The sequence below is a fragment of the Coenobita brevimanus genome, chromosome 40 (assembly GCF_032717465.1).
Source record: "Coenobita brevimanus isolate Jiangsu-jjx chromosome 40, ASM3271746v2, whole genome shotgun sequence".
NCBI classification, from domain to species: domain Eukaryota; kingdom Metazoa; phylum Arthropoda; class Malacostraca; order Decapoda; family Coenobitidae; genus Coenobita; species Coenobita brevimanus.
In genome coordinates, this window is record NC_136993.1 from 62,530,547 (window position 1) to 62,557,427 (window position 26,881).

Consider the following 26,881-nt stretch of genomic DNA (forward strand, 5'->3'; position numbering starts at 1 on the left):
AATTTTTCCATGTAATGTCAGTCCATAAATCTGTTTGTCTGACGCCACATACAGTGAGGTTTGGTCTGGACAACATCACAATCAGTCATTTCCATCACTAAACAATAATGGCCTTTCTCTGGACGAGTCAACTGCCTTTAAAAACATAATACACCAGCACCTTTCCAGCCTTTTCTCAGTCTCCCTTCCCCTCTCCTAAATTCCTTACACTCTTACACTCCTAGTTAGTTTCACAGCCTCTCTCACTTTATTTTTCTACGTTGTCTCAGTCTATCCTTTTACCACCTCACTGATACGCTACCCTAATGATTTCTCGTTCCGTCTCATATTTATCCTCTTGTACCATCTATCACCACATCTTGTCTTGCTGCTCTCACCCTCTCACCCACCTAACTTTCATGAACTGTCTTAACTGGTCTCAGAATACCTCTTGTATACACTGCCATCTCGTGTTTCCGCTTCACTCTCCCTCTTCTTCTCCTTCAAAGTACCTCACTACTATCCACTCTCATAGCCAATCTCTTCCTCTTCATTTCACATAATTTGATAGGGAATAAAAAAAAAAAATTATTGTGAATGACTGGGCAAGGGCAGAGTTTTAGTTTATTTCAAAATCTTCAGTTGGAGGGCGTTATCTTTATTAATTTCTTCCTAACTCACAGCGATTTTACTGATTTTGGACTGATGAACTTGGTAAATTAAATACGACGTTCATTGGCCTTTTCATTTTCGGGAGAGTCTTCGAAGCAAAATACAGTCGTGTGCTATCAGTTGGAAAAGATAAAAAACTTCTCCATGATTAGGGGCTTATCACCTTATTCCATTTAAAAAACTATGCATATATTACAACACCAGTATCAGAAGCGGCAAGTGGTGTTTAAGTATTAATGCCGTGACCATCACTGTGAGTCTTGCTAATTCTCTCATAGTTTTCATTCACGTGAGCAGAAAAAGTGAGTCCTCGTAAAATCAGGGGGAAGGAGACGAGGCTTTCTTGTCTGTGTACACCCCCTCCACGAAAAAAAAAACGAAAAACTCCACTAACTGCATGTGGAACTGCACTAGTTTTAGTTTCGGTTCATATAACGTAAATAGCCTCGTATCGGAAATCTTTCTCATTTCCCCGAGTCTCAGTTCGTCGTACTGTAGTTAGTTTTATACCCCCTCCATATCATAGGAGAAGTGTACTGTGAAGCCACTTACTGTGTGTGGAGGAGCAGTGAAGGAAAAGTAGAGGGGCCAAGGCAAGAGAGCCAGTGAGTGAGGGAGGCCTGGTGCGGGTACATATAACAGTGGCCTGGTGGTGGTGGGCGGTGCTAAGGAGGCCAGTACTAGTCCCACCAACCATAATGTACCGCTATTATGGTGTATAGTCTTACTGCCGTGGGGGGAGTTGCAGTAGTAAGTGTATGTGTGTGTGTGTGTGTCACGATTACCTAAGCCGGATCTCTCTCTCTCTCTCTCTCTCTCTCTCCTTCTGTGTGTGTGCGCGCGCGCGCGCGTGTATATGTATGTGTGTGTGTGTGTGTGTGTGTGTGTGTGTGTACTTAAGCACAAACACACTTTGCATCTATCTATCTATCTATATCTATCTCTCTATCTGTATCTATTTATCTATATACCTACCTACCTACCTATCTATCTATCTATCTATATAAATATTTACTACTATATATATATATATATATATATATATATATATATATATATATATATATATATATATGCCACGGACTTTTTGCTTGGAAAGCACATTCATAAAAGGAAGTGAATCACCAGGGCTTGTACAGTACATACATCATCATTATTGGCTAACGTTTCGGTACAATACATCCACCATCATTAGAGCCTAAGAAAGAAATAAAGGGCTGTCCATGTAATATTCTTCCTTACTGTATTTTAGTCATAAGTAATAAAATAAAATTGCATTAATTTCTGCATAAAAGCCTTTGCTTGACAAGTGCAAAATGAATACTTTTGGGTGAAAATAACCTAGTGAAAATAATTAATTTTAAAAATCATTCCAGGTCAAATAACAATAAAGAAATCTGAAGGTGAGTCTGGAGTAAAATTACTACTAAAACAAAGTAAACAAAAATCACAAGCCGTTACAAAGTGTGGAAAGAAGTCAGTAACGTACCAAAAACTTACGTACACACAAGTATAAAAATCCTAATAGTAAAAATAACGAATGCACTAGATGACACAATAGTTAGCAAAACTTTGTTAAAAAAAAAAAAAACTAAGAAAAGTCCATGACAAAATTAAAAACATATCATTTCTATAGATACATCATTATTGCGGATAGTTGGTTTGTCCCTGTATGGCAGAAAGGACTCCAGTGTTAACAGGTAACTGTCTGAGGAGGAAGTGGTCAGCACAGAATATATATATATATATATATATATATATATATATATATATATATATATATATATATATATATATATATGTGTGTGTGTGTGTGTGTGTGTGTGTGTGTAAGAAGAGAATATATATATATATATATATATATATATATATATATATATATATATATATATATATATATATATATATATATATGTGTGTGTGTGTGTGTGTGTGTGTAAGAAGAGAAAGAGAGAGAGAGAGAGACAAATCTGTTCTTGAGTGGGACTTGGGTTTCCAGTCAATCTGATAAAATTAAAATTCACCAAGAAGTTTAACATTAGTGTGATAACAGGGAAACGGATGACAGATCTATCACATGCATAAAGCTGGAAGGATGTTGCCATCTTTCGTACCAGTTCATAGTATTAATAATCTCGCCTGGTTGTAGCAACAAAGATAATGCACCAAAAGGATGAGAACAATAGTAAAATTGGCTTGTGATGTAGATTTCACGATGACAGTTAAGAATATCTGTTTACGAGAATATGCTACTGAATGCGGATTAATGCATGGACAACTTTATCTCCTGAAGAAATGAACCAACTGCACCAAAACTGATGTTCTGAGTCGATGAATGTAAACTATCTGGGGAACATGGATTGCTTAGTTGTGCTCCTGATTGTTGCTGTAACATGTGCTCCATAACTGTGCATATTCGCATGTGTCGATGTATCTCCTGACGTAATTAAACCAACATCACAGATTTGTATATGCACATCTTGAATTACTGATGAAGGTACATTTGGCAGAGATTTATTTCAGCTGAATTTTTAAATATGTATCTGCTCACGCGCAGATCTGCCTCAAAAACCAATCAGTGGCTTGGCTCTTGTAATTACAGGTACATTATTTGGCGATTTCCTATTGGGTATATACGCAAGCGCATACATGTATGTACTTAGGTTAAGAAAAACACAAATATGATGAAAAATACAAAATATTTCAGATTTATTACACACTGTTTAGGTTTTAATTGCTTACATGTCATATAATTCATAGCAGAAATGTTTATTAACGTAAGCGTGCATGAGCGAGGCTCTCCGTCAGTAGAGAGAGGGCGGCCAGGGTGTAGCTCAGGAAGAGCAGGTAGAAGGCGCCCTGCAGGTGGTTCAGGCCCAACACTACCTCACGGCTGCCATTCTGTACGGGTCAGAATCAGCAAAATCAGGTTTTCACATGGACAGCAGATAAAAGGCATCATATATGAAATTCACGACTGCATCAAGAGCCGTTCCTATTGTTAGAACGATGGCAACTGAATTTTCACTCTGATTCCGCTTCCATGGCCGTCTTTGGTGATGTTGGAATGCGGACTGTTAACACCAGCATGAGAACAGTTACCATGAGATCCTGAGTCAGATACATGTATAGTATTCCCCCAATGATGTACACGAATTATGTATCCTTTGCTTGAAGATAAACTAATTAGCTGTGGAAGCGGCCCTCAGTCCAACCATCAACATTAACACTGTTATCTTCTTGTAGGTGTCCAGATCATCGTCATCTTGGTTCCTACTGCAGTATCATTAAACCAGACATCGGGAAGGGGAAGACAAATCCGTATTTCTGACATCATTACTGAAATAAATAACTGAACATGCAAGGAGCCTGACTTTTGCCCATTACTTCCAATCGTGTTTTGAATTGTGATATGAGCTCCATATACTCATGTTATTATCCTCACAGTGTTACAATAGTGACAATCAAATTCCGGAGCTGCTTGCACCTTGGCGTACTCTGTTTTCGTAATGCGGCCATAATTTCCAGTTCACGATGGAATGAAGTAGGATCCATTAATAAAGAAACACAAGTACAGAAGGAATTATCAACACCATGCCCAGTGAGCGGTAAGCATCAGTCTGTGTTCAGTGTCTCTTGGTGGAATCATACCCAAATTTTAATGCGACGCCTGTTATAAAGCTATAAGGATATAACCCCTTCAGCCTTGGGACGTCTTTTCATTTTTCATACATCATCATCGTCGCGACCTTATCTCTGTAATAAAGGAGTTAATATGCAATACTTCTAAATAAAAATCTTTACTGAAATTATCTCTCTCCAAATCTAAATGATACCTTCTGGAGTTGGTAAAAATGTTACATAAGTTGTTATCAGTAGTGTAAAAGATGACAATGAGTAAGGGACAAATTATACCAGTTACTTTAAATGTGCCAGCTGTGAAAATACTGCTGCCTCGGCCTTACAAAGTGAAGAAGAAAAACAGATACCTGAACCGTTTATTGTCTATTGTGGGAAATATAGGAACACATGAAATAATTTGTGTGACATTAGTTTCAGCCGTACTGTGAGCAGTGTCTAATTTACTGTGTTCATCTGCAGTATTATAAATATTTGTAAAGAGAAAGTGAGCTAGTGTAGGTCACTGTTTCTCCCATCCTTATAATCAATACCAATAATTTTTATATGCCTTAATAATCTTTATGTGCATTCGAGAAAAATAAGCATATCTTAACTATATAGCCGGAATCATAAATCTGTGTTTAAGTGTGGAAATACAACAGTTTCGGCCCAGCTGAACCCTTTCCAAGTATAAAATGAGACCGAATGAGAAAAAAGTATTTTTGTTATCCTACAGAAAGATTAAAAGATGGAAGTGATACTAACCTCCGTTGTGACGAAACTGTGCATGGATGTTTCAGTTTGGGAAACGGCTCTGGAGGAGAGATTCATAAAGATTTGTAAACAATAATTCCGACCTTTAATAATATATACATCATTTCAGGCCTTTCAGGATTCGTAAGTTTTTATCTACTTTTCCCATTAACATTCAAGAAAGTGTATTATGTACCTTGTCTCCCTGACTCTCCTGGCAATCACCTCGTTAGTCCAGTACTTGATTAGTCCAGCATCATCCAGTCGGAGCATCATCATATGGAATCTTTTGTAGAATGGCGAGCCCTTCCTGGAATGAGGTTCTTAAATGATTATGTCTTTTTTTTTGCTTTCTTGCCACCGCCGAACGTTCTAATCGGATTGGGAGCAACCATTAGTAGTGAAAGGGCTAATAAATGCCCACACGAAATGAAAGCAATATAACTTTTAATCCCTACAGTAGAGCGACATCATTTTGTTTTTTTAAGTTCTTGTTATTGCCAGTCGATTTTATTTAGCCTGGAACAGACGTGTCAAACCAGAGAGGCTAAAAATAGCAATCATTAGTCTCTTAATTAATAGGAGCGTTCCAGTGTTTAACAAAATAGGCTAGAATTTGCACACACACACACACACACACACACACACACACACACACACACACACACACACACACACACACACACACACACACACACACACACACACACACACACACACACACTGTCTATCTATCTATCTATCTATTGCCAGACGCCATTATCCCATAAGGAGTGGCCATTTGACTTTGAGTTATTTGTTTAACGGGGAGGGGCACTGACCCTCCACCAACCCACTTGTTGACACGTAGGAAGCACGTATGGTTTGGTTATATAGTTACCACCCAGCGTTGTAAATGGTTTCTTGGCTTACAGGAAACCATTTGGCTTGTCACTCAATGTAAAGCCACCTGTAAAGGAAAGAAAGGCAATAAGAAGTGAGAGGAAAGATGGGAGAAATAGGAAGAGAGGAGGGTAGGTACAAAAAAAGAATGATAGAAGCTAAGGAAGAAGTAGGCAGCACTACATCAAGTGAGTGGATGACGATATATATATATATATATATATATATATATATATATCGTCATCATCATCAGCCGTTGAGGTCCACTGCAGGACCGGCCTATCCTTACCGAAGCAGGGACGATACAGCAAATGTATCTCTACCCAGTGGCTTGGGCTGTCTAGGAAAGACTGTCTGTAGGGTGAGAAGTGCTTGTAAGTGTAGTTGTAGTGGCTTTGGATATGTGTGTAGTCTGTTAACCAAGTGTAATCGGCCCGCCTTAAGCCGATTGGGTGCAAGCATACTAGTATGAGACACTGGGTCAACCACAGCGCCCCTTATGTCCGCCAAAATAGCAAGTGGCTCGGTGAACGATTCCCAAAGTTTTTACAAATCTGGCGGGAGGCGAACCCTCGTCCACCAGCGTGCGAAACGAACACCTTACCACTGTACCACAAAGGCTCCACACCGTGTGTATATATATATATATATATATATATATATATATATATATATATATATATATATATATATATAAAATAAGTGGAAGGAGCATTTTGAATCTGTTCTAAACAGACCAATCCCAGCTGAAGAGGACATTTTGCCAACCGAGAGAGATTTGCAGATAGAAACAGGGGATATAACCTTTGAAGAGGGGGCAAAATCTATGAAGGAGTTAAACAATTTTAAGGTCCCAGGAGAGGATGGAATATTCCCCGAAATGCTTAAGGTGAAAAATAATGAGTTGATGAATGCCCTTTTGAAAATTTTTAATGTGGCTTGGGATAATGGTGGAATTCCAGAAGAGTGGAAAAATGGAGTGATTATAAAAATACCAAATAAGGGAGACTTAAGTTTGTGTGGAAATTAGAGGGGGATAACTTTGACACCTGTAGTTGCAAAAGTCTTTTCCAAAATCATGTTGAACAAAACAGAGACAGTAATTGATAAAATTTTAAGAGAAGAACAAGCGAGATTTAGAAAGGGTCGAGGTTGTAATGATCAGATTTTTATTGTAAGGCATCAAGCAAATGAGATGAGAATACCACTTAGTAAATGTTTTGTTGATTCTGAAAAGGCGTTTGATAGTGTTTCACGTGGAGCTATGTTGAAAATTATGAGATTCTATGGTATACCAGAAAAGTTTGTAAATATTATTAGAAGCCTGCATGAAGGTACTTTATGTAAGGTAATGGTGGGTAGTTCTTTGAGTGATCCATTTCAAGTTAGGTCAGGAGTGATTCAAGGAGGGGTTCTTTCGCTTTTGGTGTTTGTTTTGGTTATGGATTATGTTATGAGAAAGATTGTAAGGAGAACAGGTGCAGGACTTAACTGGAAAGAAAATAAGAGGCTGATGGATTTGAACTATGCTGATGATATTGTATGATTTGTGGAAGTATTTACGAGATGCAGAGGGTGCTTGATTGTCTGGTGGAGGAAGGAGAAAAAGTTGTAATAAATTCTGGAAAGACTGAAATTATTAATACGAACGTGGAGAACCAAATCGATTGTGTAAATGGAAATAATGTGGTGAGGAATGTAGAAAATTTTAAATATATGGGAACGATTGTATCATCTAAATGATCATTAAACAATGAAATTGAGGAGAGGATAAGACAGGCTTGGTGAGCTGTTTGGATGTTGAAATATGTTTGGAATAATAATATGCTTTCGGTGCATAGTAAAGTAAAAATTTACAAATCCATGGTTAGATCAATTTTAATTTATGGGCATAAGTTATGGTACAGTGCAATTGCAACAGATCAGAAAGTATTAGGATCTGAGAATAAAATACTGAGAAGGATTCTTGGGATAAAGTGGCAAGACAGAGTTACAAATGAAAGAGTAAGGAATATTACGAGAGTGGAACCAGTTGTTGAGTTTGTGAGTCTGTCTCGCTGGAAATGGCTGGGGCACATATATAGAAAAGAAGGCAGTTTGTTACAGGATGTGCCAGAGTGGGCTGCTAGAGGAAGAAGAGGAAGAGGTAGGCCGAGGGAAACCTGGTTGAGGACAACGAAAAGAGAAACGGGAGAGGAGTGTTGATGGGACCTGAAGGAGATGGCAAGAGACAAATACTTGTGGAGTGAGTTCATCGAGGCCTTATGCATCCCGTGGGGTGCCACAGGAAATTATATATATATAGATAGATAGATAGATAGATAGATAGACGTTAAGTGAGGACGAAGGGTAGCTGCAAGGCTTGGTGGATGAGTCTGGAAGAGTGTGTAAGAAACGGAATCTAAAGGTGAATATAGAGAAGAGTAATGTTATGGTCTTCGAAAGAAGTGAAGTCAGTGAATGTACAGTGAGGTTGAATGAGGAGGAAATGGAAAATGTGAGTACGTTTAAGTTCTTGGGTATTGTGATGAGTAAGGATGGAAGTTTGGAGGGTGAAGTGCTTGAAAGGGTACAACAAGGAAGAAAGGTTGCTGGTTCCTTGAAAGCAGTGATAAGAAAAAGGGAAGTGAGCATGGAAGTGAAAAAGTTACTAAATGACAGTATTGTGATACCAACTCTAACGTATGGAAGTGAAGCTTCGACCTTGTTGGAGGGATACAAGTCAAGAGTGAGAGTAGTGGAAATGAGTTATCTGAGAGGAGCATGTGGAGTCACATGGAGAGACAGACTGACAAATGAGGAGGTCAGGGAGCGTTGTGGTGTGGATGTGAATATGATAGGAAGCGTTAGGAGAAACACATTGAGATGGATTGGCCATATGGAGAGGGTGGAGAGTGAGAGACTGACGAGGTGGGTGTATGTGAGTGATGTGGAGGGGGCGAGAGGGTGTGGGAGGTCAAGGATGAGACACACACACACACACACACACACACACACACACACACACACACACACACACACGAACGAACAGCCGGAGAGAGCAGACGTCCCAGCCATCGCTCCTAACCTTAAGTAGTTTCAGGAATTTTGTCTGTCCTGTCTCCTAAGGTCTTGTCTTAAATTTAAAATAATGAAAGTTAATAGACTACCAAAAATGTAAAGATTTATTGGCTATAGTATACATGAATGTTTGTAGTTTTTTCGGTAACAGCTGTTTTGGTACTTTACATTAAACATGGCCGAAAATGTAAACAATGAGGGACTCGAATTTCAAGGTTTTGATACAAATGCCAATGTCATAGACCTGGTTAAAACATTAATTATGAGGATTAGTGGACTTGAAAAGAAAGTAGAGAATCTAGTGATAAAAGATGTGTCTGAAAATACGGATAGTACCATACAGAGTCTGATCCAATCCAATGAAACAGCGAATGAAGAGATTAGGAATTTGAAGCGGGAAAATGTTGAATTGAGGAGGAAACTAGAAGAGAGTACTAATAAAACGGAGAAGGTGAGTAATGTATTAGAAGAGCATAAGGCAAAGTGGGCACATGTAGAAGAAGAACAGAAAGAAGTGGTCAGCTTAAGAGAGATCATCCAAGAAGAAAGGGAAATGAACAAGAAAAAAAATGGAAGAAAATGTGGTGAAAATACTGAAGAAAAAAGAGAAAATAGTGAGAGAAACTGTAGAAAGGAACAGATTTGTGGTAGTATTTGGAAACAGGGAAGAGGAAGAAAAGGTTAGGTTCGTAAGACTCGAGAGAGACATGAACCTGGTGAGAGGAATATTGGGCAAGATTGACCCCGAAGGAGACAAGTGGGTAAAAGAAATTGAGGAAGTAAGGAGGATAGGGCCTTATAAGAAAGGGGAAACAAGACCAGTGAGAGTAAAGTTTACATCAGAAAGTGTAATAAATGAGATACTTAAAGTGACTTGGAATTTAAGCAAAGAGGCGGGGATGGAAAATATTATAATAAGAAAAGATCTGAATGAAGAAGAAAGAGAAGTTTTAAAATCATTAAAGGAAGAAGCAAAGGGAAAAAATGATAAGAGGACAGAGGAAGAATGTAATACTTTTTTTTGGAGAGTATTGGATATGAAAGTAAGGAAGTGGTATTTAAGGAAATAGAAGTGAAGGAAACTAAGGGGGATGGCTGTGAAAGATCAGAAGTTGAGGAAGTTTTACAGATAGAGAGTAGGAGAGAAGAGGGTATTAAAAACGTCAAAAATAATTTGAAAGTGATATATACTAATGCTGATGGTTTCATATCGACAAGGATCGAAATTAACGATTTCTTGAGAGAACATGAACCTGATATCATGTGCCTTGTAGAGACCAAATTAAGAGAAGATATTGATGTTCATTTGGGAGATGGTAAATACAAACTGTGGAGAAAAGACAGGAAAGAAAAAAAGGGAGGAGGAGTGATGATAGCAGTGAAGAACAACATAAATGTAGATACTGCGGAAATGGGAGAAGGCAGGGCTGAAGTGATATATATGAAATTAGAAACTGGAGAGAATGTTAAGATAGATATGGCGGTAGTGTATGTTCCCCCAAAGACGAGAGCATGGAAGAATGACGAATACCATGAGATGTTGTCAGATATGGCTATCTATTTGCAAAAAATAGTTGAGAAAAGCAATAATATAATTTTAGTGGGTGACTTTAACTGTAAAGAGGTGAACTGGGAGGAATGGTACTCAGGAGGCGGCGAGGATTCATGGGGCACTATGTTATTAAATATAATAATGAATAATGTGATGATGCAATGGGTCAAAGAAGAGACACAGTTTCGAGGTGAGGACACACCAGCAAGGTTAGATTTACTGTTCACCAAAGAACCCGATGTAATAGAATCATTGAAATATCTCTGTCCTTTAGGAAAAAGTGATCATGTGGTCATTGAGTTCCAGATGTTAATAGGGAACGTCGAGCCAAGAGACGAGCTTCATAGACAAGGAAGATACAACTTTGGGAAAGCAAATTTTACAGGATTGAGAAACTTTTTTGAAAATGCGGATTGGAGAAAATTCAGAGAAACAAAAGAGATACAGAAGAAGTGGGATATCTTTCTGGACCTCTATAATTTGGGAGTGGAAAAATTTGTACCAAGAGTAAGAGGGAGAGAAAACAGGAAAAAGGAGTGGTTTAATAGAAGGTGTATGATAGCAAAAAAAGGGAGAGATAAGGCATGGAACAATTGGAGAAAGAGGTAACAACAGAACAAAGGAAGAATATAAAAGAACAAGAAATGAATACACAAGAATACGTAGAGAAGAAGAAAGGAATTTTGAAAAAGGTATAATAGACAAATGCAAGGATGAACCCAAACTGTTTTATAGATTTGTTAATGGCAAACTGAAACAAAAGGAAGGAATCACCAAACTGAAAGTAGAAGGAGAGGTCTTTAAGGATGCGGCAATGCAAGCAGAAATAATGAACAAATGTTTCCAGTCAGTTTTCACTAAAGAAAAGGAGCTTGTGGAAGGGGAGGGAGTGATTAGAAATGTTCCTGAGATAAAAGATATAAAAGTGGAGGTACAAGAAGTGTATAAATTACTGGAAACTCAAGATGTAAGGAAAGCCCCAGGACCTGATGGAATTTCTAATTGGGTACTGAAGGAATGCAGAGAACAACTGGCGGATAAAATTCACAGTTTAATCGTATGCTCACTGGAAGAGGGGAAAGTGCCACAAGAATGGAAGAGGGCAAATGTGGTACCAATTTACAAGGGAGGAAACAGGGAAGAACCCCTGAATTATAGACCAGTGTCTCTAACCAGCATGGTCGCAAAATTGTGTGAGAGAATCCTGAAAGACAGATGGATAAAATATCTGGAAGAGATGAATATTTTGGCTGAATGTCAGTTTGGATTCAGAAGTGGAAGGTCATGTGTTTCTAACTTGTTGAGCTTTTACTCAAGAGCGATTGACGTGGTACAGGAGAGAGATGGTTGGGTGGATTGCGTGTACTTAGACTTAGAGAAGGCCTTTGACAAGGTACCTCATAAAAGACTAATATGGAAACTAGAATATATAGGAGGACTGAAGGGGAAACTTCTGGAATGGATGAGAGACTTTTTGAGAGACAGACAAATGAGGACAGTAATAAAGGATAGGATGTCTGGATGGAGGGAAGTAACAAGTGGAGTCCCTCAAGGCTCGGTGATGGCGCCAGTAATGTTCCTGATTTACGTAAATGATTTGGTAGATGGAGTGAACAGTTATGCAAGTCTGTGTGCTGATGATGTAAAGATCCTGAGGAAGGTAGAGGTTGAGGAGGATTGTTAAATACTGCAGGAGGATTTGGATAGGATACACAATTGGAGCCGGACGTGGGAAATGAAATTTAATGTAAAGAAATGTAAAATATTGGAAATGGGTAAAAGTACCAGGAGGCCATCACTGAATTATTTGTTGGGTAATGAATTAATCACAAAAAGGAGAGAAGAGAAAGATTTATGAGTGCTGGTCCAAGATAGTTTGTCAGCAGAAAAGCACATTAACAAGATAGTTGGAGAGACTTATAAACGCTTGACTAACATAAGAGTAGCGTTTCATTATATGGATGAGGAGATGATGAAAAAATTGATAGTGGCAATGATCCGCCCCAGGTTAGAATATGCAGCGGTAGTGTGGTCCCCACACAAAAAGAAAGATATAAACAAGATTGAGAGAATACAAAGAACAGCAACCAAGATGGTCCCCAGTCTGACAGACCTGTCATACAGAGAGAGGCTGGAAAAACTGGATTTGCCTTCCTTAGAGGAAAGGAGAAAGAGGGGAGACATGATTGCAGTGTTCAGGACCATGGTGGGAGTAGATAAAATTGACAAAAAAGATCTGTTTGTATGGGATAAGAGAGCAACAAGAGGACACGGAATGAAATTGAAAAAGTCAAGCTGCTTGAAGGATATCAAGAAATATAGCTTTCTTTACAGAAGTATAGACTTATGGAATAGCCTGGACAAAGAGATTGTCCAGTCTAAAAACTTAAACGAGTTTAAAGCCAAATTTGACTTATTGAGAAACAGCGATGGAAACCCACGAGCATAGTACATTCCGTGTATATCACAATTAGGTATAAATACTTAAATATTGGAACGACTTAGACAAAGAGGTGGTGCATGAGAAAAACATTCATGTGTGTAAAGGTAGACTTGATAAATGTGGATATGGAGACAGGACAACACGAGCATTGCTCAATTCCTGTATACTACAAATAGGTAAATACACACACACACACACACACACACACACACACACACACACACACACACACACACACACACACACACACACACACACACACACACACACACACACACACACACACACACACACACACACACACACACCTGCGCATGCGCGAAAGCCACTCAAAATGTTCAGGAGAGACTTACCGGTGTATATTGTTTTAGGAGCGAGTGCTGACGGCCTGAGGTGCAACGGCGTTCATCCCCTGTATTTGTCATAGTAATGTTGGTGGGGTGAGGTACGCCTGCGCTCAGACCCCTCCCAGCAAGAGGAAGGAGAGATGGAGGAAAAGAAAGGAGCAGGGGAGAGGGGAGAAAGCATGAGAGAAGAAAAGGTCAGTCCGTCAAGAAAGGGAGACAAAGTGAAGATGGGCAGAGAGCTAGAGGAGGAGGGGAGAAGGAAAGAAAGAAAGGAGGGAAAGAGATGAGTTAGAGGAGGGGAGAAGGAAAGAAAGAAAGGAGGGAAAGAGATGAGTTAGAAGAGGAATTTAAAGTAATGTCAAGCAATATTAAAAACGGAAAGAAGGGAGGAGAAATAGGGAGGAGGGAAGAGGAAAGAAGAGTAAACTAACAATAGTGGCCGTCGCCGTGAAACTGAGAAAGCCCAGGTAAACAGTGGTCTAATCCTGATTGTCTCTGTCCTTTAACTGCCCGAATTTCCATAAAAAAGGAATTATATGAATTAGTATTAGCCTGAATATATTAAGTTACTTCAGGGTAGCAAAAAGAGCTTGAATGCTGCTGCTGCTGCTGCTGCTGTTGATGATGATGATGATGATGATAATAATAATAATATAATAATAATAATAATAATAATAACAATAATAATAATAATAATAATAATAATAATAATAATAATAATAATAACAGGGACAACAAGAAGAGCGACGAGAACAGGGACAAGAACTTCAGCAACAAAAACAAAGAAGAAATAGAATAACAAGAAAAAGCATAACAAACAAGAACAACGAGAACAAGAACAAAAAAAACAACAACTACAACAACAATAACAGTGCAAAAAAAAGAACAACAAAAATATTTCATAAGAGTTTGGCGCGCTCCACGTTGATTCAGATTTTCGGATTTAAAATTTTTATGAAGAAAATTTTATGGTGTAACTAGGTTAAGAGATGGGGTAAGGAATTTCATGCATTCATTTATTCACAAGCTCAAAATTAACATTAAGTAATTATAAAGTCAGAAAATACATAACAAGAGGTAATCCACTCCAATTGTTTGAAATGTTAATGAATAAAAACATAAGTAAAAGAGGATATTACAAAACTAAAATTAGCTTTTGAATTAAGATATTGTACAACTATATGGTATAATAATCTTCCATCGAGATATAACACGTATCTGAATTTATTTACTTGCCTTCATAAAACCCTACGGGCAGTACATTTGATCATCCTGCATCCCAATTGGCACAGTGCAGTCACCAGCCATGAGTCCAGGCATGTTCTAGCTTTGGGAAGGGAGGTGGGGCGTGCAGGCTGCAGAATGTCCCGCACAGAGTGGTTACCTGCCTCGATGACGCGTAATGCAGTCTTCAGACGTAAATCTGTTTTAGCTAACTAGCCTGGCACATCAGTGAGTTTCAAAAGTCATTGTTGATAATCCCGCAATGTAGCGTAATGGTGTAGATGGAATTTAATCTCTGCTATAGAACATCAGAAATTATAATAAAAGCTTGAGAGGACTGCCTCCATCTCCACGAGTTGAGATTTAAGCATACGTCTGAGTCACGTGAATCAAGAACGTGAGTGAGCTAAGGTCTCTGCCAGCAGGGTGAGGACGGCCGGGGTGGAGCCCAGAAACAGCAGGTAGAAGGCTCCCTGCAGGTGGTTGAGGCCCAACACTACCTCTCGGTTTTCTTCCTGTATGAGTAAAAATTAGTGTATAGATAACAATTTTGTGTCGTCGTATATTAATAATTGCAGCCAGAGAACGTCTATTCTATTTTTTCTTGCTATTCCTAGACTTTTCTTTTCATTTGGGAGAGGGCTTTTATTGTGATGGGGTTAATGCAGGCTATTTCTGATTTCTCTTGTTGAAAATGTCTACCCAATTTTCTTTTATGCAATAGTCTGGTGATATCAAGACTGAATTATCAGACCTTTATAAGAACAGTTTATATAGATGCAACATGAACATGCAGTCCCATATTATCAACTGTGAGGACACCAACGTTAGGTGACTTTAGGACCCCAAAGTTAGGCAGCAGTAGTATCTAAAGGCATATGAAATACTCCAGTATGTCATTTGTGGCTTTACATAATCGAGAAATACCCAGTCACCTGCTGAGAATTAAAGCAATGTACATGGCAATGCCACCACTCCAACTAGGGGATTTTCATCTCTAGACTACAAGGTGCTTACAGTATACAAGGGTCAAAGTACTTTAGAAGTAACTGACATCAGCAGAGCCATAACTGATGGTGGATGGCTGTGACTGGGCAGCTGCTCTGGTCTGTCTCACCCTCCTGGCAATCACATCGTCAGTCCAGTACTTGATGAGTCCAGTGTCATCCAGCCAGTGCATCATAGTCTGGAACTTTTTGTAGTAAGGTGAACCTTTTCTGCGAGAAAAGTTTACACGTGTGAAAAGTGGTGTACTGTTGATCCCAAGCTCACAGTTGCATTTATTTATACCGGTTTTACACCAGTTTGTGGTTTTCAGTGTTTTCATTATCATCCAGTTTGTGGGCAAAACGTAACCAAGTTGATGTTCCATTATAAGAGTTGTGCAAGTACAAAAAAAGTAAAAGTAGATTCTACATATATTTAGTGAGACAGAGGTTATAACTACCAACCTCATACTCCACCCTAAAGAGGCAAGTAAATAAGAGCCCTGTTTGCTGATATAGAATGGAGTCTGGCCTTTGTTGTCTGTGTACCTAGAGGCAACCAAGACCGTGATGTAGTTCTTCAGGATAATGAAAGAGAACCCTCCCTCTAGTACCTTACCCAGAGCTTCATTTGCTGGCATCACCTGTAAGAGAAAAGTGATGGGACTTTATCATCATAATCATCACCATCATCATCGTCACTTTCTTAATCTTCTCTGTCATCATCATCTAGTATTCTTCCCTATGGCCTAAAAAATAAGTGTGGACACATATATGCGATATTTCATTACCGTCATCATCGCATCCTCCTTCATAGTCAGTCAGCCGTTTCATCATAGTCATCAGTCATCCACATCTTGACCATTATCCAACATTCATCCATCATCATCCATCCATTATTCCAACATTTATTCCTCATCCTTCTTACATCTATCATTCATCCCTCAGTCAGTTATCCATTATTCATCCACTATCTACTCATCAATCCATCCTTCCATTAAACAGAGAGAGAGTGAGAGAGAGAGAGAGAGAGAGAGAGAGTAACATACTATAAATCTTTTAATATATCGCTAGTTGTATAAGGATATATGCACCTTAATGTACAGTATTTCTATGATGCAGTTGTAAGAATTCACAGTATAGCTGCTGAGAGCCTGTTATGACCAGATCAAAGTACATATTAGCAAGTTAGTCAGACGTTAACGAAACGTGACCAAAGCATCCTCGCCCAGTGGCCCGCTCCCACGCTCTCGTTCTCAGGAATAAGAATGTACATCTCAGTAGCAAAGAAGTCTTCCTGCCAGTGGGAGGTGTAGCAGTTGTAGCCGCTGTCCTGTATAAACTGAGAAATCTTCGTGACGGGGTTTCTCAACTTACACCAGCTGAGTTTGTCTGCTGTTACACAACTGTCACACACACACACACACACTTGTCCCAGAGTCCTAGTCCCAAGTACTGTAGAGTGTGTGTGTGTGTGTGTGTGTGTGTGTGTGTGTGTGTGTGTGTGTGTGTGTGTGTGTGTGTTTATTCATCAAATCATTCTAATAAATCCACATCACAAGAGAAATTAACCTGCATTTCTTTCCTCACTTGCTGCACGATTGGATCTGTGTGTTTGGTAAAATATTCAAGAGCAGCCCCAGTACAGAACCATCCCTCTGTACTCCAGCCCCAGTTGTCCCTCTCCACCAGATCACGGAGAGTGTCTATGGTCTTTGAAGTGCTCTTGACGGTGAGGTGGGCGATGAGGGAGGACCTGAATCCCGAGGAGATGATCAGGCAGAACAATAGCCAGCATCCCACCAGCATCTGTATGAGGGTCAGCCTTTATATTCTATGTTTGCTACTACCAGACTCTCACATAACTCAGACTCCGTGGAAGTGATGGAATGCCAGCCACTGGAGATGCCAATCTCACATATTTGGCAACATTTCTGGAGAAAACAAGAAGCGATGCAGCACAGCAAACTCTTCCCCGGCAGTCATTTGGATGCTGACGTATAAACACAACAGGTTATCTAGTCAAAGATGTCACACAGCAAATTTTAAGTAAATCGGTTGAAAATTTACGATTTTATGGCCATTTGAAATTTTAGACCCGACCCACCTGACACTGACCCCCTACCGCTAACTGGGGGGTGATCCCCCTGATGTAATGAAGCATGTTATTGGATGCAGATTTGAAAGATGCACATTTAGATTTTGGTTTCATGTTGATATGACGATGTTGAAAAGAGTTATGGTGAGAAAACGATTTTTCTTAAACTTTTATTTTTCTAATTTTTGGGGGGCCAATAGCCTGGTGCCTTGGCCCAATTTGGCCCAAAATTTAATTAGGTGATCACAAGATCATACCCCATCATCCCTGTAATTTCAGTCACAATCACACCAACAGTTTTCGCGTAAAGTTGTTAACAGACAGACATACAGAAAAACAGACAAACCGAGTGAAAACATTACCCGTCCCCGAGCCCCTCCGGGACGGCAACGGGTAATAACATCTACAGAAGGGAACAGTTCACTTAAATCAAGATCATAGCCAATAATTTAGCATCATTCTGAAGATTATAAAACAACAAAATTTGATAAAACCATCTGAAAATGCAATTTAAACGAACTTATTTAATTTCTGGTCACGTTTTGATCCCAATAAAGGGTTTTAGGCAATCACATAGCTAAATGTTGGCTGATGGGGTCCTCTTAGATTTTTTTTTTTTCTGAGCTTGCATTTATACAATTAAATAATCACTGAAGTTCAATCACATTTGTCCATAAATAATAAACCCATGAATATTCTTATAAAACCTGAATTAGAAACATTCTCCATTATCTTAGAAAGCCATGAGATGTTTGGACAGTTTTTAGATTAAAACGGCAGATAGAGGGTAAAATACTATTAAAATATCAGTCTGAAAAGCAAGAGAACCACTTTAGCAACCTCACCTGTCCTGAAATGTTGACTGAAGGGTCTAGGGGTGGGCGATCCAAGAGAGCCCCCCAACCATACATGATGGTGGTGCTGAACTGGAGGTCACGTCCTCCTGCCATCCATACCCACGCTTTCTGAAGTGCCCACAGTATCATTCCCCACACAACCACGCCCACCAGCAGACCCAGCCATACTTCATCTATAAAATAATTCAATTAATTCATCATCGTCATCGTCATCGCATCATCATCGTCGTCATCGTCACTGCGTTATTGTTACCACTGTCGCTATTTTTGTTAGGTTTGGAGTTTAGTAGCAATGGAGAGGCACTTGGGTAGGCTACACCAGTTCTCTTATAACAGCTGTATTTTTTAAATTTCAGCAGAGAAGACAGTGCCTTGGTGAAGAATACTCAGATTAACACCCACTCACACCTTTTCGTATCATTCAGATCCTCAGGGAAGACTTCTTGCTGTTACCGACACTCAGCCACCGACACTCCAACCAATATTCCCCAATGAATAGACTCAACTAAACTCTGCATGCATATAGACTTTGAGTGCTAGGTATACATCTACGAACTAACAGTATAACTCTTATATAAAGCATATTACACATCTACAAATATATATCACACACACACACACACACACACACACACACACACACACACACACACACACACACACACACACACACACAAATGATTCATACTTACTTGAAAAAGGTCTAACCAAGGCCAGATGTGCTGGTAGTAGTGCTGGCTTAAGTGACGTAACCACCATCACGTCGGTAGGGTACAGTCTGTGGGAGAAGGACCTCTCTCTCTCTCTCTCTCTCACACACACACACACACACACACACACACACACACACACACACACACACACACACACAGTAATAATCTTGAGTATATATAACTGTATAAATGTTTTGATTCATTAAGTGTTGTTGAATATGATGCTAAGAATCGAAGACTAGTGATTCTTACAATGAGAAGCTGTAGAATATTTCCAACTAATCATCAGAATTAAGGTGCGAGGCCTCACTGTAAACCACAATTTGATTAGAAATATTCAACAAAGAGCAGAGGGAGGTAGACGATTCTTTGCATTGTCTTGAGACTATTATAATTATCTTCGAATTATTCGTGGATATAAAAAACTGTGCACATACTGGGTTGTATTTTGCGTTGATTTTACCTGGAAAACAAGGCAGTTTAGAAAATAAAATGTGTCCCAATTATATTTCATTCTGAAGTCATCAATTACAAGATATCAGTGCCAACCTTCCTTGCTGAGGGGAATCACCTTGACATACTGGTGGCTTGTATTATGGCTGGCTATGCCACCTATTCTGGAGGCCTGCATACCTTTGTAAAGTTCGGCATCTGTCAGCCTCATGGGCCAGGAACCCCCTTACATCATTGGTAGAGAAGGCCAGCTTGTGTCGTTGTTCGTCCCTGTCCATTTCCCATCTTGAGTGGGGATTTTGTCTCCTAACGTGTTTGCCGTGCATGATGTCCCATAATACTGGGAAATGGGAATCCTTGGGGTTGAGTGATGCTCCACAATGCACCCTGAAGCTGACAACACACCTCTTCTGGCTAGATGGGTGGCCTGGTTGGGCTTAACCAGGTCAGTCGGCTGGTGACTTGTTGATTAGGGTCAAGTGGGCACTGGAGGGCCTGGTGGCTCATATCGTCCTAGAGTCGCCGTTGTCTGGGTCGCCTTGTGGTTACCTGCGTATACTCCCTTGCTACACCAAGGGTGTTATCTCTGGCATATGACCTCTCCCTGTTGGGCCATGGTGGGTGGAGGGGTGAGAAAATGAAGTTCTTTTTTGCTGTATATGGCATCGTTAACCGGTGCACCTCAGGTGTTGGATGGGTCTGATGCATGCAGGGTCCCAGAAGTCCCCTCCTGTGTTTGATTGATCCGGCAGTGCTTTCCCGCTGCTGTTTAAAGTTCCTGTCATTTTTTTCACCACCATGATCTCCCAGGCACTGGGGTGACTGTGAATTAGTCATCTGAGTGCAGTGCTAGCATGTGGATGATGAGCCTTAATTACAGCTTCTCTTTTTTTGTCCCACTGTCTTGCTCGCGCCTCATGCCAACCATGGAAAGTGACCCCGACGACCCTTCTGCCTACCCTGCATCTCCCTACCCCCTAGATGAGTAAGTAGAGTCATCTAAGAGTCTAAGGGTGAGGAGGAAGGTGGGGAAGGCGAAAGGTAAGAGTGTAATGTAAGAACTTAGCAGTATTACCATTGCACAATTATTTTTGCCATGTGATACACGTGCGGGCACCTATGCATTGCCCTCATTGCTCCACTCCGCCTCAACATCCCGCATCGCCCCTACCATGTGTTCTTTGCATATTATTATCAGCTCGTAACCTACTAAGCGCAGGTGTGTAGGGGCTTGTAAATAGTGTATATAAGATTGTGGGTAAATAGTGTGTGTACTGTAGATTGAGAAAAAAGTGCCACAGTAAAATTAAGTGAACAAAATAGAAGTAGGGCTATTGATCAGTGTAGCCAAGAAAACAGAAATGTAAGGAAGTGATTTGTACATATGTAGTAGCATATAGGAGAAGAAAAGTACGCTGCATGATAAGTGAAAATATTCCAAAGAAAATTAATTATAAGTGTAATTATGATATGCATTATCACAGTGTTTCAGGTTCGATTATCACTGGCTCATAACCTACTAAGCACAAGTGTGTGTGGCTTTGTAACGTGTATATAACAGTGTGTGTATATAGTGTGTGTGTAAAAAGTCCTTGAGTGAAATTAAGTAAAATAATGATAAATGACGTAGAAATAAGAAATAAGGTTTCTGAAAAGTGCAGGAAAGAAAACAGAAATGTAAGGAAGTGATTTGTATATTTGTATTCGTGAATAAACACAGAGATTCAAGTTGCATGAGCAGTGAAACTAAGGATCATGTACAGACGACAGATTTTTGGCCCTTTTCTCTAACTTCTTGCATGTGTAAGTTCTTGGAAAAGATGGTAAATGGACTGGTTGTGTGGTTTATGGAGAGAGAGGCGACTTCTTATCCCCTGTCCAGTATGATTTTCATAAAATACGATCTACTTCTGATGTCATACTGTCCTTGATTTCTTCTGTCTGTGAGGTTTTCTCCACCAACCAACGCCAGGTCTTGGTTTTCTTCGATCTGGAAAAGGCATATGACACTGCCTGGCATCATGGTATTTTGCTTTATCTTCGTGAGTCTGGTTTTTGTGGACTTTTGTCTATTTTTATTCAGTAGTTTTTATCAAGCCTTTTTTTTTTGGTGTGGGGGGGGGGGAGGAGCCAAGTGGGAAGCCTGCTCTCGAATGCCCGTGCAGTTCGAGGCGGAGTTCCGTTGGGAAGTATCCTTAGTGTTACTTTCTTTGCTGTGGTCATCAATAATGCAATCACTGTGCTCGCAGATGGTGTAAGTAGTTCATTATGTGTTAATGACCTTTCTATTTTCGTCACTGCATCTTGAATGTCTGGTTGAGTGGAAGTTGCAGCTGTCTCGTGGTTTCCATTTTTCTTCTTCAAAGATTGTGGTTGTGCATTTTTTGGTGTGTGTTCATGGGGTTCACCCAGACCCTGACCTGTGTCTCTGTGGTCGTAGAATCTCCTATATGGAAGAGACTTTGTTTCTGAGTCGTATATTTGACACATAACTGAGCTGAGTTCCTCATATTCTTGATGTTAAGGCAGCTTGTGATACGGCCTTGAGCTTCTTGAGGGCTTTGGCTTATACATCTTGGGGTTCTGATTGTCAGCCCTCCTTCTCTTACACAGATCCCCTATTGTTTCTAAACCTGAATCTGGGTATGAGATCTACTCCTCTCCTGCACATACCCATCTCCAGATGTTATACTAGGTTCATCATGCTATTGTTCATCTTGCAAGTAGGGCATTCAGGTCATCCCCAGTTTCGAGTTTGTTGGAGGATGTTGATGCCCTCCCTTTGAATTTACGTCGCCAATCATTAATGACGAAGTGCTGGTATGATTTTCACCGCCTCCTGAACTCAGTGCCGTGTGCCGGGATCTCACAGGATTCCTGATCTTCTGTTTAAGACACTCTTCCTAGTTTCCCGAAGCCTTTTTGTTAAAAGTCTGTTCTGGTTTGTAGGCCATCTCTGTTACTAGACTGACAGTTTGTCTGCACTGAATCCTAGGGGTGGGTTTTTGGGTATTCCCTTGTATGATATTCTGTAGGTTCGTTATTGGTAGAAGGAGCTCACCTCCCTCTCAGTGTACCTCTAACTCATGATGGCTATATTCCTGTCTATGTGTATAATGATGGTTCACGTATTGATACTAGAGTAGGGTTTGGTGTCATCTTCTCTTCCTTCAGTTAATTAGGGCGCTAGCCTTCCTGATATGGCTTCCGTTTTTACAGCGGAATTGAGCGCAATTTTATATGCTCTCTAAAATGTTTTTACTCTCTCTCTCTGTTTTTGTGATTTTTAGACTCCCACAGTCCTCTATCTGCACAGGAGTTTTTTTTTAATAAATCTCACCCAATGGTTTTATCATTTTTAGAATGGTTTTTCCTCCTTGGCCATCATGGCCATCGTGTCTGATTTTGTTGGGCTCCTGCCCATGTAGGCATGCCGAGGAATGAGCTGGCTGATCTGCCGGCTAAGGTAGCATCGGCTAGCCCTGCAGCTACTGTGAGATCAGGGGCGTCATTTCAATTTTCCTTGGGGGGGGGGGGATAGGCTATTTAGGAGGCCCCCCTACTCACACCTCCCCACATGGATGGGGTGGCGAGCGAGCATTTTGAAGCCACATGCAAAGCTATACTTAGGGAATTAAAGCAGTAAACAAATATAAATATACAATTGTTTGTTAAACCAATTACTCCATGACACACATGCTAATAGATATTCTAGCACTGGCAGTATTTCTGTGTAAAGTTGAATATATAATTTAAAGTTCATGTTAAAGTATATACATTGCATTATACGTTAATGACCTTGGGAAATACGCCAAATAGCATTTTAAAAAATTTTATTGGTGAAAGCTTAAACTGACTTCATTCTTATAACCTAATGAAAAGATAATGAATATAAAACTGAGAAAAATTGAAAATGAAAAGTGTAAACTTGTAATTTAATTAAAAATTGAAAGATTTTAGCTTACTAGCCACAAAAATACCATGAACCATATAAAGTAATGTGACAAAGTAAGCTTTACACTAAGAGGCGGGAAAAGTAAAACCATAGTTTTTTAATTTGGAAGAGGCTCAGGTAAGAAGAGTATATTAATTTCAGAATCCATCAGAGGAAATTGAAAACTAAACTGCGTATATTTCTTGAACTGAAAATTGAACAAACTCCTGCAACAGTGGATATCTCCGTGATCTCCTCTTTGTAAAATTGTCAAGCAGGGTGTTAAAGTTAAGATTTTTAACATAAGTTTCTTCTCTGAGGCCATAAGTAGAAAGTCACTTAAGCGACCATTTCTCATTGGGGTTCTTAGCTATGTCTTGACTAAATAATGTACTGAAAAAGTCATTCATTGCTTGCATTAATTACTGGAAGGTTGATAAGAATTTTGACAATTTTCACTATTTCTGAATACGCACAATCTAATGGTTTGAGTTCATATAATTCAAACAGATTCTTTGGCTTGCCACTCGTACTTAGAAAATGTCTTTTTGCGACAGATATTTGGGAAACTAGAAGAATTTCATGAATGTATATATCTTTGTAAGACTATACTACACAAGAAAGCTTCTCATACTCTAGAAAGTCTCTGGAATTGAAATAAAGTGCATCCATTGTTTCTAGCTGGAGTATGTTTTGTGTGAGGCGAATATCAAGCTCTGAGAGAAATGAATCTATCAAAATATGTTCTTTTGGTTTCAGTCTTTGGAGCAATACAAGTATTCACCTCATTTCTCCCTCGAGCTGAATCAGTTAAGAAGCTCTTTTGTCCTGATGATACTTTCTGAATTCTCTTAGGTTTGCTCAACTGATCTGAATTGTTCAAGTTAGTATCAGTCTCATATGCTGATGCAAAATCTTAAGCTTTGTCAAAAACGTCAGAGAAAGCCTCGTCCGTTCTCAAGACCTGCAATTCTTTAATAGTTGACTGTACCAGAGTGCAAGCTTCAAATAGTTAGGCTTCCTTTGCTTGAAGCTGATTTGACAAACTATTGGTAACTCTAAGGACTTGTTCAATAATATGTAAATCCATTACGAACCTGAAACTTTTTGTACAGTCCATTTACTTCTGCTGCAGCTTCTGAATCGGAACCCTCTGAAACTGTATTAAGCAATGATAGCAAACTTCCATTGCGAAGCTTAACATATGATATTGACTTATATTAGTAAGACCATACAGTTATAGTAGATTTTTCTAATGTCAAAACCTGAAGATCTGTTTTCTGTGCCTCTATGAAAAGTTGGTTCCCTGTGTTACTGTCAGCAACAAATGTGTACAGTGTGTTAATCACTGGAAAAAAATGAAGAGAGGTCACTGGTATTCTTTATGCAGTCGCCCAGTACTAAATTCAGCCTATGTGCATGGCAATGACTGTATACTGCTTGGGGAATTTTATCCTGTACTTTTGCTTGAACCCCGCTAAAGCATCCGCTCATTACAGTAGCACCATCATAACACTGAGCCACACAGTTAGACCAAATTAAACCAGATTGCTCTATCTCCTTATATATAAAATAAGCTAAACTTGCAGCATCAACCTTTTCCATGTGATAGGTTCCAATGACACGTTCCTTCACAATACCCTCACTAAAGTACTGCACAAGAATAGCCATCCGTTCCTTTTTTGACAAGTCTTTTCCTTCATCAACCATAACTGAAAAGTACTTGAACTCTGGTGCTTCAGCACAAATTGTGTCCTTGATATGGCTTCCAACAACTGATATCAGCTCATTCGAGTATTGAGAGGTTGTGTAATGGCCATAACGTCTATCTGACTTTTGTTTTAAAGAGGGATTTAATTCAACAATTAGGTAATGAATTTTTACAAAATTTCCTGAATTAAATGTATCACCACCCTCATTATGTCCACGAAAAGACAGGCCTTGGCTTCCCGGTAATGCAGTGACTTTTAAAAGCAACTTTACATGTTCCCTCTTGTCCTCAATTTCTTGTTGCCTAGCTGAAGACAGAGAAGATGCTACAGACTGAGTGGACCCTGACTGAATATCCTTGAAATTAGACCAAGCTATCATACTATTAATGTGTCTCTCACTTGCCTGATACTGTTTGAGAAGGGTACTGATATCTTTCATTTCCTTGTTCCAACATCAATAAACGGTCTCCTGCCTAGTCCTTCCCCCTTACTAAAAGATGCTCCAGCAAAGTGCCAACATGGAAAGCAGTAACACGCATCTTGCGAGACCGAGTATTCTAACCAAGAAAAGATATCAGAATAGGGCCTTCCGATTTTCCTGTGATTCTGATTGCTTGGGTAGCTTGGCAGTTTTGGTTGACTAGTTTTATCAAAGAGGGACTTAGATATATCCTGGAGTTTGTGATGTGGATGGACTGTCTTTTGTATCTTTCTGATCTTGGTTCAGTGCAACAGTATGTGCTAATGTGACTTCTGGTTCATCAACAGGAATCAAATCTGAGTCATGACAAGGGGATGATGTAGTGGCCAAGTCAGTATTGTTAGTTGCTTTACTGGTTGAAGAACTTGAAGCTCTTTTTTTATGTGAGGAAGAAGGAACCAAAGGCAACGAGCCGGCAAAACTGTTCCTTCCAAGAGAAAATCAAAATACAAGGAAGATCCAAATTCAAGATCCATTCATTTCAAAATGCCTGGACACACTGCGTTTGAAAGACTGGAGATCATAGGAAGCAGGAAATACAGACAGAGGGAGACAGTTCCATAGTTGACCTGTTGCGTAAATTAAGGACTGGGAGTAACGGTTAACTGTTGCATCAGAAAGTTGGACAGAAAAGGGGTGAGAGTTCTCTGCTAGACGGGTGCTACAAGCCCGTCTTACAGGTTGAGGAATGCATGCAGACAGCTCAGAGGAACAGTGACCATTGAAGTAGCGATAGAAAAGAGATAAAGAGTGCGGCGACGAGAGAGGTTGAAGGGAGTCAGTAAGACGGGGAGAGTTAATGAGACGAAAAGCCTTTGACTCCACCCTATTGAGAAGAGCTGTATGTGGGGAGCCTTCCCACACGTGAGAGTTGTACTCCACCCAGGGGCGGATAAAACCCCTGTATAGAGTCAACAATTGTGCAGGAGTAAAGAATGAACGGAGTCACCTTAGCACACCTAATCTCTTGGAAGCAGATTTTACAAGAGATGTAATATGATTTTTCCAAGACAAGTAGTAAATGAAACCTCAAGCATGTTCAACGATGATGCAGGATTAAGCTGAATATTATTAAACTTTAGTGGGTATACCTGTGGAAGATTTTGTAGGGTTC

The 26,881-nt window shown here is 39.7% G+C and overlaps 1 protein-coding gene across 1 annotated transcript in view; it reads right to left on the bottom strand.

Annotated features, from left to right (window-relative positions):
• Positions 1-26,881, bottom strand: part of LOC145397237 (uncharacterized) — a 78,479-nt gene that overhangs the window by 30,320 nt on the left and 21,278 nt on the right. The window contains exons 9-15 of the mRNA XM_080270432.1: positions 21,549-21,630; positions 18,463-18,647; positions 17,110-17,328; positions 15,985-16,163; positions 15,588-15,750; positions 14,941-15,048; positions 3,439-3,552 (exon numbers count right to left, since the gene is read on the bottom strand). Of these exons, the coding sequence (XP_080126558.1) occupies positions 3,439-3,552; positions 14,941-15,048; positions 15,588-15,750; positions 15,985-16,163; positions 17,110-17,328; positions 18,463-18,647; positions 21,549-21,630 (1,050 nt within the window). The remainder of the gene's footprint in view (positions 1-3,438; positions 3,553-14,940; positions 15,049-15,587; positions 15,751-15,984; positions 16,164-17,109; positions 17,329-18,462; positions 18,648-21,548; positions 21,631-26,881) is intronic.